A 15,482-nucleotide genomic window follows, 5' to 3' on the forward strand; every position below is an offset into this window, starting at 1 on the left:
ATCCAACCATAGATTGGAAGAAATACTCATGCCAAAACAAATGCCCAGAGATTCCTTAATTTCATCAATGCAAATGCCTTGGACCAGTTGGTTGACACCTCCACAAGAGGTGAAAATATCTTGGACTTTGTATTAACCAACATGAGTAACCACTGCAGCATCCCTGGTAAGATCCAACTATAATTAAGTCACTTTTAAAGTCACCATCTCCCCTGACCCCTCTAGCTAGGGTCAAACAAAAAAACTTTTCCAAAGCGGATTACAATCTTCTGAGGGAAGGTATAAACAGCTTCACAGCCCCCTACCCTCCAGAGAAACTGGCACATATGTCCATACTTACACCAAAGTACTATATGAGCATTTATATAGCTGCATGGAATCAGGAATACCAGACAGGACAAAATCCTCCTCCTCAAGGAAGAGTAAACCTGTCTGGTGGACATCTACAAAAAATAAACTCTATAATGAAAGGAAAACATTGCTGTCTAAAACCAAGAAAGAGCAGGTGTCTAATTGGAAGCAATTTCTCCTTAGCCTGAACAAGCAAATAAGAGCACTAGTGAAATCCTCCAAAGCAAACCAAGTCCAAACTGGCCACATCTACTAAAGACAGTCAAGGTCTTCTTCATATATGTCCGCAATCCCAAGGGAAGCACCCAGATTTGCTCAGAACTGGTGGTCAAGGACACCACATATATAAACCCTGTAGATACAGCCAACCTGCTGGCAGAAAGGGTCAGTGAAAACTTCACTCCTCTGTCCCCCCCATCCGTAAAACAGGACATCCCCAGTACCTGGCCCCTCCCCTTATCTCTAGAGAGCAAGTCATCACTGCCCTCTCAAAGACAAAAATAGCTGGAGAGACCACAGAGATTCCTCACCCGGATAATCCAGGGCCTCAAACATCTACCCTACACAGATAGGCTAAACACCCAGTCACTCTACTCAGTCTCCTACAGACTCCTCAGAGGTGACCTCTGTCTAGTACACAAAGCAATCTCAGACCCTGTCTGATGGGACTGCTGCATATCTGCAAGGTAAGCTCCACTCGAGTAACCTACACACCCTTCAACAACCTGGTCTGTGACATCAGTAGGACTTGTTGGCAAGACAGATGTGTGTTCCAAAGACTCCCCCCTTTGTAGAATAGACACACTCTCCACGTAAAGCAGAGTACCTCATTAAACCTTTTTAAGCACAACCTGGATAACAAGATGAGGAACAGAAATTACATCCCTGGGATTCCACCTATGCCCCTGTTGGATAGGAGCTTTCAGGGCAAGTCTTACCAACTACTGCTGCTGGGCTTCCCTGGGAAATGGGCACCTGGCTTAACAACAGAACATCCTACCAGTTTTGGTCCTACATTTTTTCAGCTTCGAAAAAAAAAAAAAAAAAAAAAAAAAAGATTTTTAAGCAACCTTTGCCACTAGAGCAGGTTAATAAAATGTCTCAGCTGCTGGTGAGTGACTGTGCTGTAGCCAAACCTGGTTTCTTGGACCACTCCTCTTTTTCCTTGGATTCTGCCAATATAGTCCCCTACAGCCACCATGGACCAGGAGTTGGATGCGTCCTGTATTGTTGTAAGAGTGCCAGTATTGTCAGTCTTGGGACAGGGGGCAGAGAATGCCTCTCTGCTTGGCTAGAAAACTGTGGCCACCCCTAGAGAGGACAATGTTGACAAAAGTGGGGCCATGTTTCTTCAGAGTTTCTTGTTACGACTGCCTTCCCTTTTCTTGATTGCCCTTTCCCATGTTAATTCACAGGAAAAATCATTTTAACACTTGGCTCTGACCCAAAAGTAACACACAACCTTCACCACAGAAAAATAGTTTAAGGCAACTTTTTCACAACAAAAACTGAAAAGAAATGCTCATGTTTAAAAGTGTTCGAAAGTCATGCGACAGTCATTAAAAACATTCTGCCCTAGTTATAGAAGATTTCCAGGAAAATATGTTTTCTGTCATAAAAGGTAAATGGAAAGCCTTTTCCCCTGAAAGGAACTATCTGCCCAGCAATGGAAAAGAATTAGCACACCGTCTATCCTCAAAGGCCATTACAGGAGTGCTCTCTTTGGAAGTAGGACAGTTCTGAAGGGAATGGCACCCAAACATGACTTTTAGTTAGCTCAACTCAAACTAACAGTTAGAGGTGTGATGGAAGATACCCTGAAAGTTTTGGAACCAGAGCAACTGCTGTATCCTCAGCAAGATAAAAAAACATTTAACTTAGGCTATGTCAGTAGCCTGCCTTATGAATGTCACGAGGCAATGGCAAGCAAGGCTGGTAGAAAAACAAATCTAGCACGGCGCTTAAAGAAACTGTGACAAAAACCAATTCCTTTCAAAGAGAAAAGGGGATCTTGGCAAGACAGACTGGCAGTAATACAAAGCCATGGGAAAAATGCATTACAAAAAGCAAATGAAAAATGATCAATGTCAGCAAACCTGAAGCCTGCAGGTAAGCCAGCAACCCAAACCCTTATTAGTAACATGTGGAGGAGATGCTTAGCCCACTGCATACACAGACAGAGCCGATACTACCCAGCAATGTTTGAAAAGCAGCAAAGGTGTGGGAGGAATTGGGCTGGGGAGGATGGGGCTGAGTGGCCAATAAGAGCTCATATACCTGGGGTGTGGGGACAAAGTAGTAGCTTGTGTCTGCTACACCTACAGGATAGTGGTTATACCACCCACAGCAGGAGATTATAGCAGGATAAGGTGGGGGCATTAGGGCAATAAAAAAAATAAAAAGTGGATGACATCACTGTTCCTGATACACTCAACCCTCACCTTTTGAAATGAATGGGTTACAGGGCTCTCGCCAAACACTAATATATGCGAGAGATGCAATTATACAGCCAAACTGGAGGCAAAGCTCTCTCAACCCAAGACTGGAACTGACAGTCAAGAGGAGAAGGGTAATACTTGCAACAACACACCAGTCTCACATAGACCTAATAAACCAACACCTGCAAATAACACACGTATACATGAAAACACACTCGGAGGCTCTAAATAAAAATCTGTAAAAGCAACAGAGACCTCCAAAGCAGACATCCAAGCAACCTCCACACCCCATCACCAACCATGAAACATACTTCACATCAGTGTGCCATGCAATCACAGTTCTTAACGCAAAATAACATACCCAACACACTAGTAATAGGCGACTCTATAGTCAGGCATACTGATGTCCCACTAACTAGGCTGGACAAGGAGAATGTTACAGTTAACTGCCTGTCAGGTGCCAGGATCCGCCACATAACACAAGCACTCAGGTCACTCCAGAAAAAGTAAAAATACAACTCTGTCATTGTCCATTTTGGAGCAAATGGCCTGAGACGTACCTCCCTGGACTACATGAATAGAGACATGGAAGAGCTCTCTGATCATGTAGCCCAGGCCAGTATGACCCTGACCCTGAGTAGCATCCTGCCCTCACCAAGAAAAATGCCACAGTATAAAGAAAAAATGATCAATTTCAACAATTGGCTAAGTTTCTGGTGTCATTCAAAGGAGATCCAGTATCTGTCCACCTGGGATGACATGCTCGACAAGCCACATTGCTTCGCAAGAGATGGCTTGCACCTGTCACCCTTAGGCTTTTGAATACTGGCCAAGGCTCTTGCCGCCCCCATAGTGCCTTTTTTAGGCAAGGCTCAAACGACAAACCCACCACCATAAATCGCACAAGTAACCAAAAACTGAGGGTAATGCTACTTAATGCCAGAAGTCTAAACCTCAAAATGCACGCACTCGAGGCACTCCTCAGTATGGAGAACATCGACATCTGTGCAGTAACAGAAACCTGGTTTTAAGGCTCCTGAGAGCACCCCAGCACTACTAGGCTATAACTCATACCATACCTTTCGGCCAAAAACCAGGACCGAAACACAAAAGGGAGGGGTGTATCCATATTCATCAAGGATACCCACACCTCCAGGTTAGTGGCGAAGCACAATGCATCAGAGATTATCCATGTGAAACTAACAATGGGCAAAACTGCAATCCATATTGTAGCTTGCTACAGATCACCCACCATGGCCCCAGGACCCCCATTCTGCATTTCTGGAGACACTGGGAAATATGAAGGTCCTACCAAACACCCTAATACTGGGTGATTTCAATTACCCAAACAAACTAGGAGAACTAGTGAAGGACTACCTCCCTTGCCCAACGCTTCCTAGAATTTATAAACTCGAACGCCCTGGATCAACTTGTCAACACCCCCAACTGAGGGAACAACATATTGGACCTGTTCATCACCAACATAGGTGACCGGCGTTCCACACCAGATGTCAACCCCTCACTGGTTAGATCAGACCATAGACTAATCACTCTGGATATCCACATTCCGCCCCCATCCCCAATCAAGGAAACCACCATGAAAAACTTTTCAAAAGCAAACTTCACGTTACTTAAGACCAAGGTGGAAAGGTTCACAGCCCCCATGCTAAAGGACAATGCTGTCCAAGCTGCTGAAACCTTTACAAAGGCACTCTATAAGCATCTGCAGGAATGCATGGATCGTGCTATCCCAAGTAAAACCAAGACTCACTCCTCCAAGAAAAGGAAACCAGTCTGGTGGACCCCTGCCATAAACAAGCTAAACAGGAGGCGGAAACTAGTACAGAAAAGAGTAAATTCCCAAGAAGGAAAGACATCCCTGATCAGTATCAGCAAGAAACTACGATCCCTCATTAAATCATCCAAGGCTAGTTTCGAAAGAAAAATTGCCAGTGACTCCAAAGATAACCACAAAGCGTTCTTTAGCTATGTCAAGAACCTAAGTGGAAACTCTCACATCTGCTCTGAGTGAGTGCAGAATGGCACAAAATACACTGAACAGACTGATATTGCAAACATTCTGGCAGACAGGTTTAGTGCAAACTTCACCCCCCTCTCACCCCCTAAAGGGCCCATAAGCATACCAGAAGGAATGTAGGGCCCCATCAATCACAGATGCACAGGTTAAAACAGCCCTATCCAAAGCCAAAAACGCAACTTCAATGGGACCGGACGGGGTCCCAGGCTGTGTCTTACAAGAGCTCCAAAATGAACTAACCCCTCACCTAAACACACTGATCAAACTCAGTCTCTCTACAGGTTACGTACCCATAGAGTGGTGCACAGCAACAGTTATCCCGCTCCACAAAGGTGGAGCCACAACAGACCCCAAGAACTATCGCCCTATAAGCCTGACTAGCCTGGTTGGCAAGGCTACGGAAAACATCATGGAACTCATTAACAGAGACATTGGGAACCTCCAAACCTTGGACCCTACCCAGTTTGGTTTTGTTAAGGGCAGATCATGCCTCCTAAACCTGGTGGACTTCTTTGAGACGGTTACCAAGGCATTAGACGAGGGAAAGGAGGTCCACACAGCCTACCTAGACCTCGCAAATGCTTTCAACACCATTCCCCATTCTAGTATTATAGACAAGCTCACCAGTTTGAACATAAGCCCCTACATCATGAGATGGGTTGCAAACTGGCTCATGGATAGAACCCACACGGTGAGAGTTGCAGGCTCTACGTCAGACTCTAAACTAGTTATAAATGGCGTTCCCCCACAGCTCAGAAGTAGGACCCCTCCTGTTCGGTATATACTTCTCAGAGGTACAGGCAAGCGTAGGAGGACTATGGCTGACCAAGTTCACAGACGACTGCAAACTAGGGGCCATAACCAATTCTCCAGCTGATACAGACACCCTTCAGACGGGTCTCACTGAGACGGATACCTGGTGTCAAAAATCATGGCCTCAAGCGAAATGCCAAAAAGTGCATTGTCATCCCATTTGGAAAAAAACAAAATACCTGTGAGCTACCACATAGGTGGTAGTCCCCTAAATACAGAAAATGTAATAAGGGATCTGGGGACCGAAGGAGATAGTAATCTCTCCTTTGATAATCATATTGCCAAGGTGGTTAGAAAATCCTTCTATGTGGCCCACCTAATCACAAAAGGGTTCGGCATCTAGAACAAAAGAGGTTATTGTGCGTCTCTACTCATCACTCATTAGACCCATCATAGAATACAACGCCCCATTTGGGATGTACCTTACAAGACACCTGCAACAGCTGGAAAGGCCACAAAAGTACCTCACCAAGAGGATTACTGGCCTCAAACAGATGCCCTATGCAGCCTGACTCAAGAAACTCCAGCTGTACTCAGTTGCATACCGCTTACTCAGAGGTGATCTCTGCCTGACATACAAGGCCATGTCCAACCCAGAATTGATGGACATGCTCCACCTTAAAAAAAAAAACATATCCCAGAGAGCCACATGCTCTAGAGATATAAACCTCACAACGATAAATAGGACATGCTGGAGGGATAGATTCCTATCACAGAGACTCCCCATGCTTTGGAACAGGATTCCAATATTCATCAGGCAGAGCCCCTCACTACCACTCTTCAAGAGAAACCTAGACGGGTGGATGGGAAACAGAAAATTTACCCCGGGGATCACTGCACTGGCTCTGCTGGACAGTGGCGCAGGGAACTAAAGGCTCTGCTGGACAGAGGCACAGGCAACTAATATAAGAGGATGGCGAAAGCCAACACATTCTAGCTAGGCTTATAAATGCTCTTGGGCAGATAGCCTAGTACTTACCTATGAACCTAAGAGTAATGCACAGGCCAGCTACGTAGTCGAGCAAAACAGCCAGAAGGTGAGAGTAGGCATGGCCGAAAGGTTAAAAAAAAAAAGTGGATGATAAAAACAAAAGTGAAAACACTTTTAAACAAAGGTCACCACATTACTGGTATCCTGAAGTCAGCAACTTTTAAGCACTTTGAAGACTCTCAATGCAATAAATGACAAAACTGAATTACCTGCTAAAGAACACGTGATAGCTTGCAAAGGCAGTTCCATAAACTTTGCCATCAAAGGGCGAAGGCGACTGTAGTGAAGGACTTCAAAATTTCCATAATCAACGTAGCCCACAGTAACACGGTCTTCGGTGCCATATTTAATAACAGAAGCTCTATACCACTGATTGTCTCCTACGGAAGAGGAAGAAAATGTGATATAAGAAGACATCAGACCATGGATCAACATTTGACAAGACGTTTTTTAAGCAGGTGAAGACCATACAAGACATGAAATTAAACAGTTAAAAAAAACATCAATGGTCCTAACATTCCACAAATAGTAGTAAAGCCCTACAAATTAAAAAAGCAGTAATTAAATTTTGCTGTCATAAATGTTAGAAGTACAAGAAATAAAACTGCTAAACTACATACCAGGTTTACCCAATAAGCCTGATATTCTTACTGCAACTAAGACTTGGCTTAGACCTGGCATGAACAACTCCAAACTTGCACCTCCCAGCTATAACATCATTTGTAATGACTGTACAAAGAGAAAAGTAGCAGTATTGCTTTAATATTTCCCCAACTACCACCACATTTTCCCTTACAACAAACCAGTACCAAAATTCAATTCAGCAGAGCTTCTTATAATGTTCCTAAAATTAAACAACTATAAACAAATGTATTTCTGTTCTTTAACATTCCTTCTGGTGACAATACAGCTATTCTGGAAGATATCCTACACTGGATATCCAAAATTCCACAAGAAATACTACTACTAGGTGATGTGAATGTCAACTTGTTGGACAAAGACTCTTAATTCTTCTACATCAAGTGTAAACTTAATTGGTTTCATACAACTAATTAAACAGCCTCAAACATTACACAGACATCTAATTCCCTACTAGACTTGATCCTAATATTGGACCCTAGCAAATACACTAACTGAGGTACAATGTCCGACTGCCTCATTGGTCATCTCCCAGTTGATAAAACCAGACATCCCAAACAGACCTACAAATCTATTAACTAGAGTTTTCTAAAAATCCTTTCCTTATACAATGCTGTAAATTAATTCAGTACAAGTTTCTTGAATATCCTAAATAGCTTCGTACCTCCTAAAAGGAAAAGACAAAACAACAAATAATGCAATTTGGCTATCCAAAAAGAGTAGAATGTTAATGCAGGATAGAGAAAAAGCATGGAAAGAATGGCAAAAAAAATTAAACATAATACCCTGCAATCACACCAAAAAGACAAACTATACTATAACAACTTTCAGAACAGTAAACATAACCCTAAAAAAATCTGGATAGCCAATGAAGAAATCCTGCATTCCAGCCATAAATTCAACTTTAATCCGTCTCTCAATAACTCTACTTGAAACTTCAAATACAATTCAACTCTTAATTCATAGATAACATGGCACCTGTAACCAAGGATTCCTCAACATCTAATCCTAACCCTGCCCAACATCCACATATCACCACGTCCACTTTCACCTACAAACCTGTGCCCACATCCTAAATGAAACTGCTCAAACTCAAACCATGCTCTACTTTATCTGATGACCTTCCAAGTGAATACTTTAAAACAGCAGCAGATAGCATTGCCTATCCTGTCTCAACCCTTATAAATAAATAAATCCACATTCCCTCTTTCTGAAAAAGTCACACACTACCCCCTCTGCACAAAGGAGGAAATTTGACAGACATTACTAACTTTAGCCCGATAGCACTCCCCCCTCCAAAATACTTGAACAATGTATTCAAAAACAAATGCTAGACTATCTCCTGTAGGAAGAACTCGTCTCCACAGAAGGCTTCTGTCCTTTCCACTGAACTAACACTGTACTTCTAAACCCATTCAGATACTGTCAATAAAGCCACAGATAATGGCACTCTAGTCTCCTCCATATTCCTAGACTTGTCTAATGCCTGATAGCCTGTCACAACAAACTTTTACTTTGACTGTCCTTATTAGATCTCTCTCAGCCCACCTTTCTATGGTTCAAAACTTACCTGTCCAATTGGTATCAGTCAGTAAAATGGCACTCCACCCTCTAGCCATACGTCCCAGGCACCACAGTTGTACTCAGCTTTGGCCGGCTAAGATCTAGCTGTATTCAACTGGACATATAAGAGAATTTAAGTACCTTTATCTGCACTTTTTTTCAAATACAGTATTTAAATTGATTTAACTGTGTTGCATGAATATTAACTGAACTGGAAGTTTTGACTCTGTTCTTCAGTTAGTGCTTGCTTGAATTTTATTATCTGTTAGTAATTTCAGGTGTGGGGGTAGCTACATTCTTTGATTTCCTGTCCTTGCCTATTTAAGTGGTACAGTTTGAAATATTTTCTGCTTAAAAACCTCAGCTTTGGCCGGCTACGATCTAGCTGTATTCAACTGAACATATAAGAGAATTTAAGTACCTTTATCGTCACTTTTTTTCAAATACAGTATTTAAATTGATTTAACTGTGTTGCATGAATATTAACTGAACTGGAAGTTTTGACTCTGTTCTTCAGTAAGTTTTCCCACCCACCCTCCCTGTTTCTGTTTTGGTGTTAATCTTAGTGGCTTTGAAACTGCCCGCCCCTCTTGTAAATTTGTGTATGGATACTCCTTCTGGGCCCATTTCATTTGCTCACTCAACTGAGTGCAGTGAGATCATATTCTGATTTCAGGCACTCCTACTGTGTACAAAGAGAGCATCTCTGAAAGAGAACAAAAAAAATTTAAGCTTGTTTCCTGCCTTTCCTGTTAAGTGGTCTAGACTGTTTGTAGGCTTCTGAGCCCCCAAGCCCCTCTGTATTGGAGGGAAGCCTTCTAGCTTAGTTTTATTTCTTATAACTAGCCAGTTTTCTAGTTTCAGCACTCAAATCTGTTTCTTTGAACTCAGCACTTGTTCAGAACTTATTGTAAGCACTACATAAGCTGCAAATTACTACATCACTCAACTTTCCTCACTTGTCTAGTGGAAAGCAGTTTTTAGTACTTAATAAATAAGCAATTATCCAGGCATGTCTAAGGGTCAGCTCCCAGTGATTTCTCCTGTCTACCTGATGAATCTTGGCATATTGGGGCAATGCAGCAATTGCCTCATGTAGACAGACAACCCTCTCCTCCTACTACCCAACACTACAACCTGTGAGAGATGCACTTATATAACCAAACTGGAAGCAAATCTCTCTTCACCCAAGACTGGACTAGACAGTCAAGAGGAGAAGGTAAACACTTGCACCACACCACACTCATCACATAGTCCCTCAAAACCTACACCACCAAAACACACAGATAGAAACACAACATACACACCTACATTCGCAGAGGCTCTCAATAAAAACCTGCCCAAGCATCAGGGACATCCAAAGCATAAACGCAAGGAAACTCCACCCCCAACACAACCCAAATTACACATAGCCCACAAACTCAGTGTGCCACTCAACCACAGCCCATAAGGCATAACAATGTACCCAACACTCTAGTCATAGGTGACTCTATAGTCAGGCACACTGATGTTCCACTCACTAGACTAAACAAGGAGAAAGTTACTGTCAGGTGCCAGGATCCGCCACATAATGCATGCACTCAGGTCACTTCACAATAAGTACAAATATGACAACTGTCATTGTCCATGTTGGTGTGAATGACCTGAGATGTACCTCCCTGGACTACATGAAGAGAGACATGGAGGAGCTCTCCGATCTTGTATCCGAGGCAGGTATGACCCTAACCCTGAGTAGCATCCTGCCATCACCCAGAATGATACCACAGTACAAGGACAAAATGATTGACTTCAACAAATGGCTAAGCTTCTGGTGTCATTCTAAGGGGATCCAGTATTTGTCTGCCTGGGACGACATGATCGACAGACCACAATGCTTTGCCAGAGATGGCCTGCACCTGTCACCCTTAGGATTCCGGATACTGGCTAAGGATCTTACCACTATATAGTGCCTTTTTTAGGCAAGGTTCAAATGACAAATTCATTACCGTAACAGGTACAAGCAAGCAAAATCTGAGGGTAATGCTACTCAATGCTAGAAGTCCAAACCTCAAAATGCACTCACTCGAGGCACTCCTTAAAATGGAGAACACTGACATCTGTGCAGTGACAGAGACCTGGTTCAAAGCTTCAGAGAGCACCCCTGCATTACCAGGCTACAATTCATGCCACACCTTTTGGTCACCTAACCCAGAACGAAGCACTAAAGGCGGAGGCTTGTCCATATTCATTAAGGATATCCACACCTCCAGGCTAGTTGCACAGCATAATGCATCTGAGATTATCCAAGTGCAACTAACTCTGGGCAAGACCACAATCCAAATTGTAGCTTGCTACAGACCCCCACCATGCCCCAGGATTCACACTCCTCATTTCTTGATACACTGGAAAGTATTAGGTTACAACCCAACACCCTAATAATGGGTGATTTCAACTACCCCACCATTAACTGGGAAAACTACTCATGTACCAACTCTTTTGCTCAACGTTTTCTAGAATTCATAAATTCCAACGCCTTGGATCAACTTTTTCACACCCCCACCAGGGGCAGCAATATCCTAGACCTGGTCATTACCAACATGGGAAACCAGTGTTCCACACCAGAGGTCAATTCCTCGTTGGTCAGATCCAACCACAAACTAATCAGCCTAGACATCCACATCCCACCCTCACCCCCAATTAGGGAAACCATCATAAAAACTTCTCCAAAGCCAACTCACTTCTTAAGACAGAAGTGGCAAACTTCATGACACCCATGCAGACGGACAATAGAGGTATGACTGCCGAATCCTACACAAATGCACTTTATAAGCACTTACACGAGTGCATGGATCATGCTATCCCTAATAGAACCAAGATGTTATCCTCCAAAAAAAGGAAGCCAATCTGGTGGTACTCTGCCATAAACAAACTCTACAACAGAAGAAAGAAACTGTTGCAAAAAAGATTAAAATCCCATGACTGGAGGAACTCCCTGGTCAACCTCAGTAAGAAGCTGAGATCCCTCATAAAATCCTCCAAAACTAGTTACGAAAACAAAATTGCCACTGACTCTAAAGACAACCACAAAGCATTCTATAGCTATGTCAAGAATCTAAATGGGAACACTCGGATCTGCTCGGAGTTACAGCACAACGGCACTAAATACACAGAACCACTGATATTGCCAACATCCTAGCAGATAGGTTCAGTGCTAACTTTACCCCCCTCTCACCCCCTAGAGGGCCCATCTCTATACTGGAAGAATGCAAAGTTCCTATAATCATGGTTGCACAGCTAAAAAACACACTCTCCAAAGCCAAGAACACAGCATCCATGGGACCTGACAATATCCCCGGCTGCGATCTACACGAACTACACAATGAACTGGCACCCTACCAAAGTACCATGTTTAATCATAGCCTCACCTCAGGCTTTGTACCCACTGAATGGCGCACTGCGACGGTTATCCCACTCCACAAAGGGGGAGCCATGACGGACCCCGGGAACTACCGCCCCATTAGCCTGATGAGCCTGGTCTGCAAGGCCATGGAGCGTATCATCGAGGAACTCAAAGACATTGGTAATATCCAAACTCTGGACCCTACCCAGTTTGGATTTGTAAAAGGCAGATCATGTCTCCTAAACCTGATTGACTTCTTTGAAGCAGTCACCAAAGCCATAGATGAGGGTAAAATGGCGCTCACAGCTTATCTAAATCTCGCCAAGGCTTTCGACACCATCCCCCACTCTGGAATTATAGATAAGCTCACTAAACTATTTATAAATCCCTAGGTCACAAGATGGGTTGCCAACTGGCTCACGGACCGAACCCACACTGTGAAAGTAGCGGATTCCAAATCCGACATCAGACCCAGTGACAAGTGGAGTACCACAGGGTTCAGTCCTGGGTCCTCTCCTGTTTGGTATCTACTTCTCTGAAGTGCAGGCCAACACAGAAGGTCTTTGGCTAACAAAGTTTGCAGATGACTGCAAACTAGGAGCCATAATCGAATCTCCTAACGATGTGGACAAACTACAAAAGGGCCTCACTGAGACAGATACCTGGTGTCAAAGCCATGGCCTGAAGCTCAATGCCAAAAAGTGTATTGTCATCCCCTTTGGTAAAAACTCTGTACTCATGAACTACCACATAGATGGTAGTCTACTTAATGCCGAAAATGTGATGAGACCTTGGGACACAGGTGGACAGTAGTCTCTCCTTTGATAATCACATCGCCACAGTGGTGAGGAAATCCTTCTGCGTGGCTCATCTCATCACAAAAGGATTCTCATCCAGAAAAAAAGAGGTCATTGTTCCCCTCGTACTCTATAATGGGTCTAATGAGTGATGAGTAAACGCCCCTTTTGGTATGTACCTCACAAGACATATATAACTGGAAAGACCACAGAAGTACCTCACAAAGAGGATTACTGGCCTCAAACAGATGCTCTATGCAGACCGTCTCAAAAAACTACAGCTTTACTCCATCGCATATCGCCTACTCAGGGGCGATTTCTGCCTAACATACAAAGCTAAGTCAAACCCAGAGCTGTTGGACATGCTCCACTTAAAGAAATCCCAATCCCTCCGAGCTACATGCTCTAGGGACCTAAACCTTGTCACCACAATAAACAGAACATGCTGGAGGGATAGATTTCTGTCCCAGAGACTTCCTATACTCTGGAACAGACTACTTATCTATGTCAAACAGAGCTCCTCATTAGCACTCCAAGAAAAATCTTGATGATTGGATGGGAAATGGGAAATTCACCCCGGGGATCACATCTGTGGCTCTGCTCGACAGGGGCACAGGAAAATAATTTTCTTGGGTGGCGAAAGCCAGGGTACATTTTTTGGCTAGGCTTGTATGGGCCCTATGGCCGATAGCCTAGTACCTACCTATGAACAAGGCTCTATCTTTGGTCCTCTCCTCTCTAACTATCTCACCAATACCCTCCACACATCCACACAAGCTTCCCAAAAACAGTATGCAGAAGACTGGAAACTAATTTGCATGTCTGTCAATGTGGCACACCTCCACAAAATTATTCAGGAAGCTTTAACAGCAACTGAATCATGACTAACTCATTTCATGCTTAACCCTAAAAAAATCCAAACTACTACTACTCACCCCCAAATCAGTCTCCCATGGAAAAAGAAAATTTAACACTCTCTCTCTTGATAATGCAATCAGTGAAGTCACTTCTCATAGCAATTTATTAAGGATGACAGAGGATGACAATCAAATCCAACCTGTATATACAAAATTGCATAAGAAAAAAAAAAATCAAAAACTAGGGAAGCTTATACAGCCAAAAACTCTCTCACTGAAGCAACTAAAGCTACCCTGGTTACTACTAATCTTCTCCCCACTCTTTGTGGTGCTCCCGTCCTGAATAACCTTCAGGCATCACAAAAATCAAACCTCCAGCAATGCTGTAACAAAGGGTGGTGCAGTGGTTAGCATTGTCAGCTCACAGCAAGAGGTTCTCCAGTTCAATTCTTGGCTAGGGTGCCTTCTGTACAGAGTCTGCATGTCCTCCCTCTGTTTGTGGCAGTTTCCTCCTACATGCTGCAAGTGGATTGGACATTCTAAATTGGCCCTAGGTATGATTGTGTGCGTGTGTCTGCGCCTTCTGAGGAAGGTTGGGTGCTGGGCTGGCAACTCAACACTGTAAATCTCTACTGCTACTTGTTCTATGGACCACTGATCTGCTGTGGTGACCCTTAATAGCAGCAGTCGAAAGGAGGAGAAACAGCAGCCATGCTATAACAAAGTTACTAAATTTGCAGCAAATACCCCTTTCAAAACTCACCAATGTATAGCACTAAAAAGCTTAAACTGGTTAGTACTACCACATCAAGTAACACAAACACAGCTTCTTACCACCGATAAAATTATCTGGAATCCATCTGCTTGTCCAGCATTAAATAACATTCTACATAACTATGTTCCTAATCGGCAATTACAATCCAATGACCACAAACTCCTGTCTACAAACCTATCAAAATCAGTTGGGCATTGTTTGTACTTGTACCATATTGCTAAAGCCCTAGAACTTCTTATCTCTATCCAACAGATCAATACCCCCCACCCCATCCTTCAAAACCATTCTGAAAGACTTTCTAGACAAAAATCTGGTTCTGTTCTTGCTCAACGCCAGGAAAAACTATACCCCTAAATGTGGACAAATACCTATTCATACCTTACAACTCCTTACTCTCCCTTCTTCACTCAGTTCCTTACTTCTTTCATTTTTGCTCCCCTTTCTCTCTAAATATACAAGTTGGCTTTTCATTCACTTCGTATTTCAATTCCTGTTCATATTATACTAACTTGCCTTTAATTTTTCTATAAAAGGGCTAAAAGTTCTCTGCTAAATTACTGGCATATAAATAGTATCTAATCAACCAATATTTTCATATAATACCCAATTTGATATAATTAAACTTTGTTTTTTTGTTTTATTTTAATGACTGCACAACTACTACTCTTAAATTGTTTTGCAATACTTTCAAGATTTTCTCGCTGGGCCTCCGCTGAAAGTAGGTTCCTACCCAGTCGGACCTTCCCAATAAACAAATGTCAATAAATAAACAAACCAACAAATAAATAGGATCACTGCTGCAAGGACAGAAAATTATATGGGACTAGGCTGTAAGGCAGGC

General features: G+C 43.0%; 1 protein-coding gene across 1 annotated transcript in view; it reads right to left on the reverse strand.

Annotated features, from left to right (window-relative positions):
• TDRD1 (tudor domain containing 1) overlaps positions 1 to 15,482 on the reverse strand; it is a 2,513,511-nt gene that overhangs the window by 1,587,122 nt on the left and 910,907 nt on the right. The window contains exon 11 of the mRNA XM_044055533.1: positions 6,841 to 7,011. Within this exon, the coding sequence (XP_043911468.1) occupies positions 6,841 to 7,011 (171 nt within the window). The remainder of the gene's footprint in view (positions 1 to 6,840; positions 7,012 to 15,482) is intronic.

Source organism: Protopterus annectens, chromosome 14.part0 (assembly GCF_019279795.1).
Source record: "Protopterus annectens isolate FY-2018-M chromosome 14.part0, PAN1.0, whole genome shotgun sequence".
Lineage (NCBI taxonomy): Eukaryota > Metazoa > Chordata > Ceratodontiformes > Protopteridae > Protopterus > Protopterus annectens.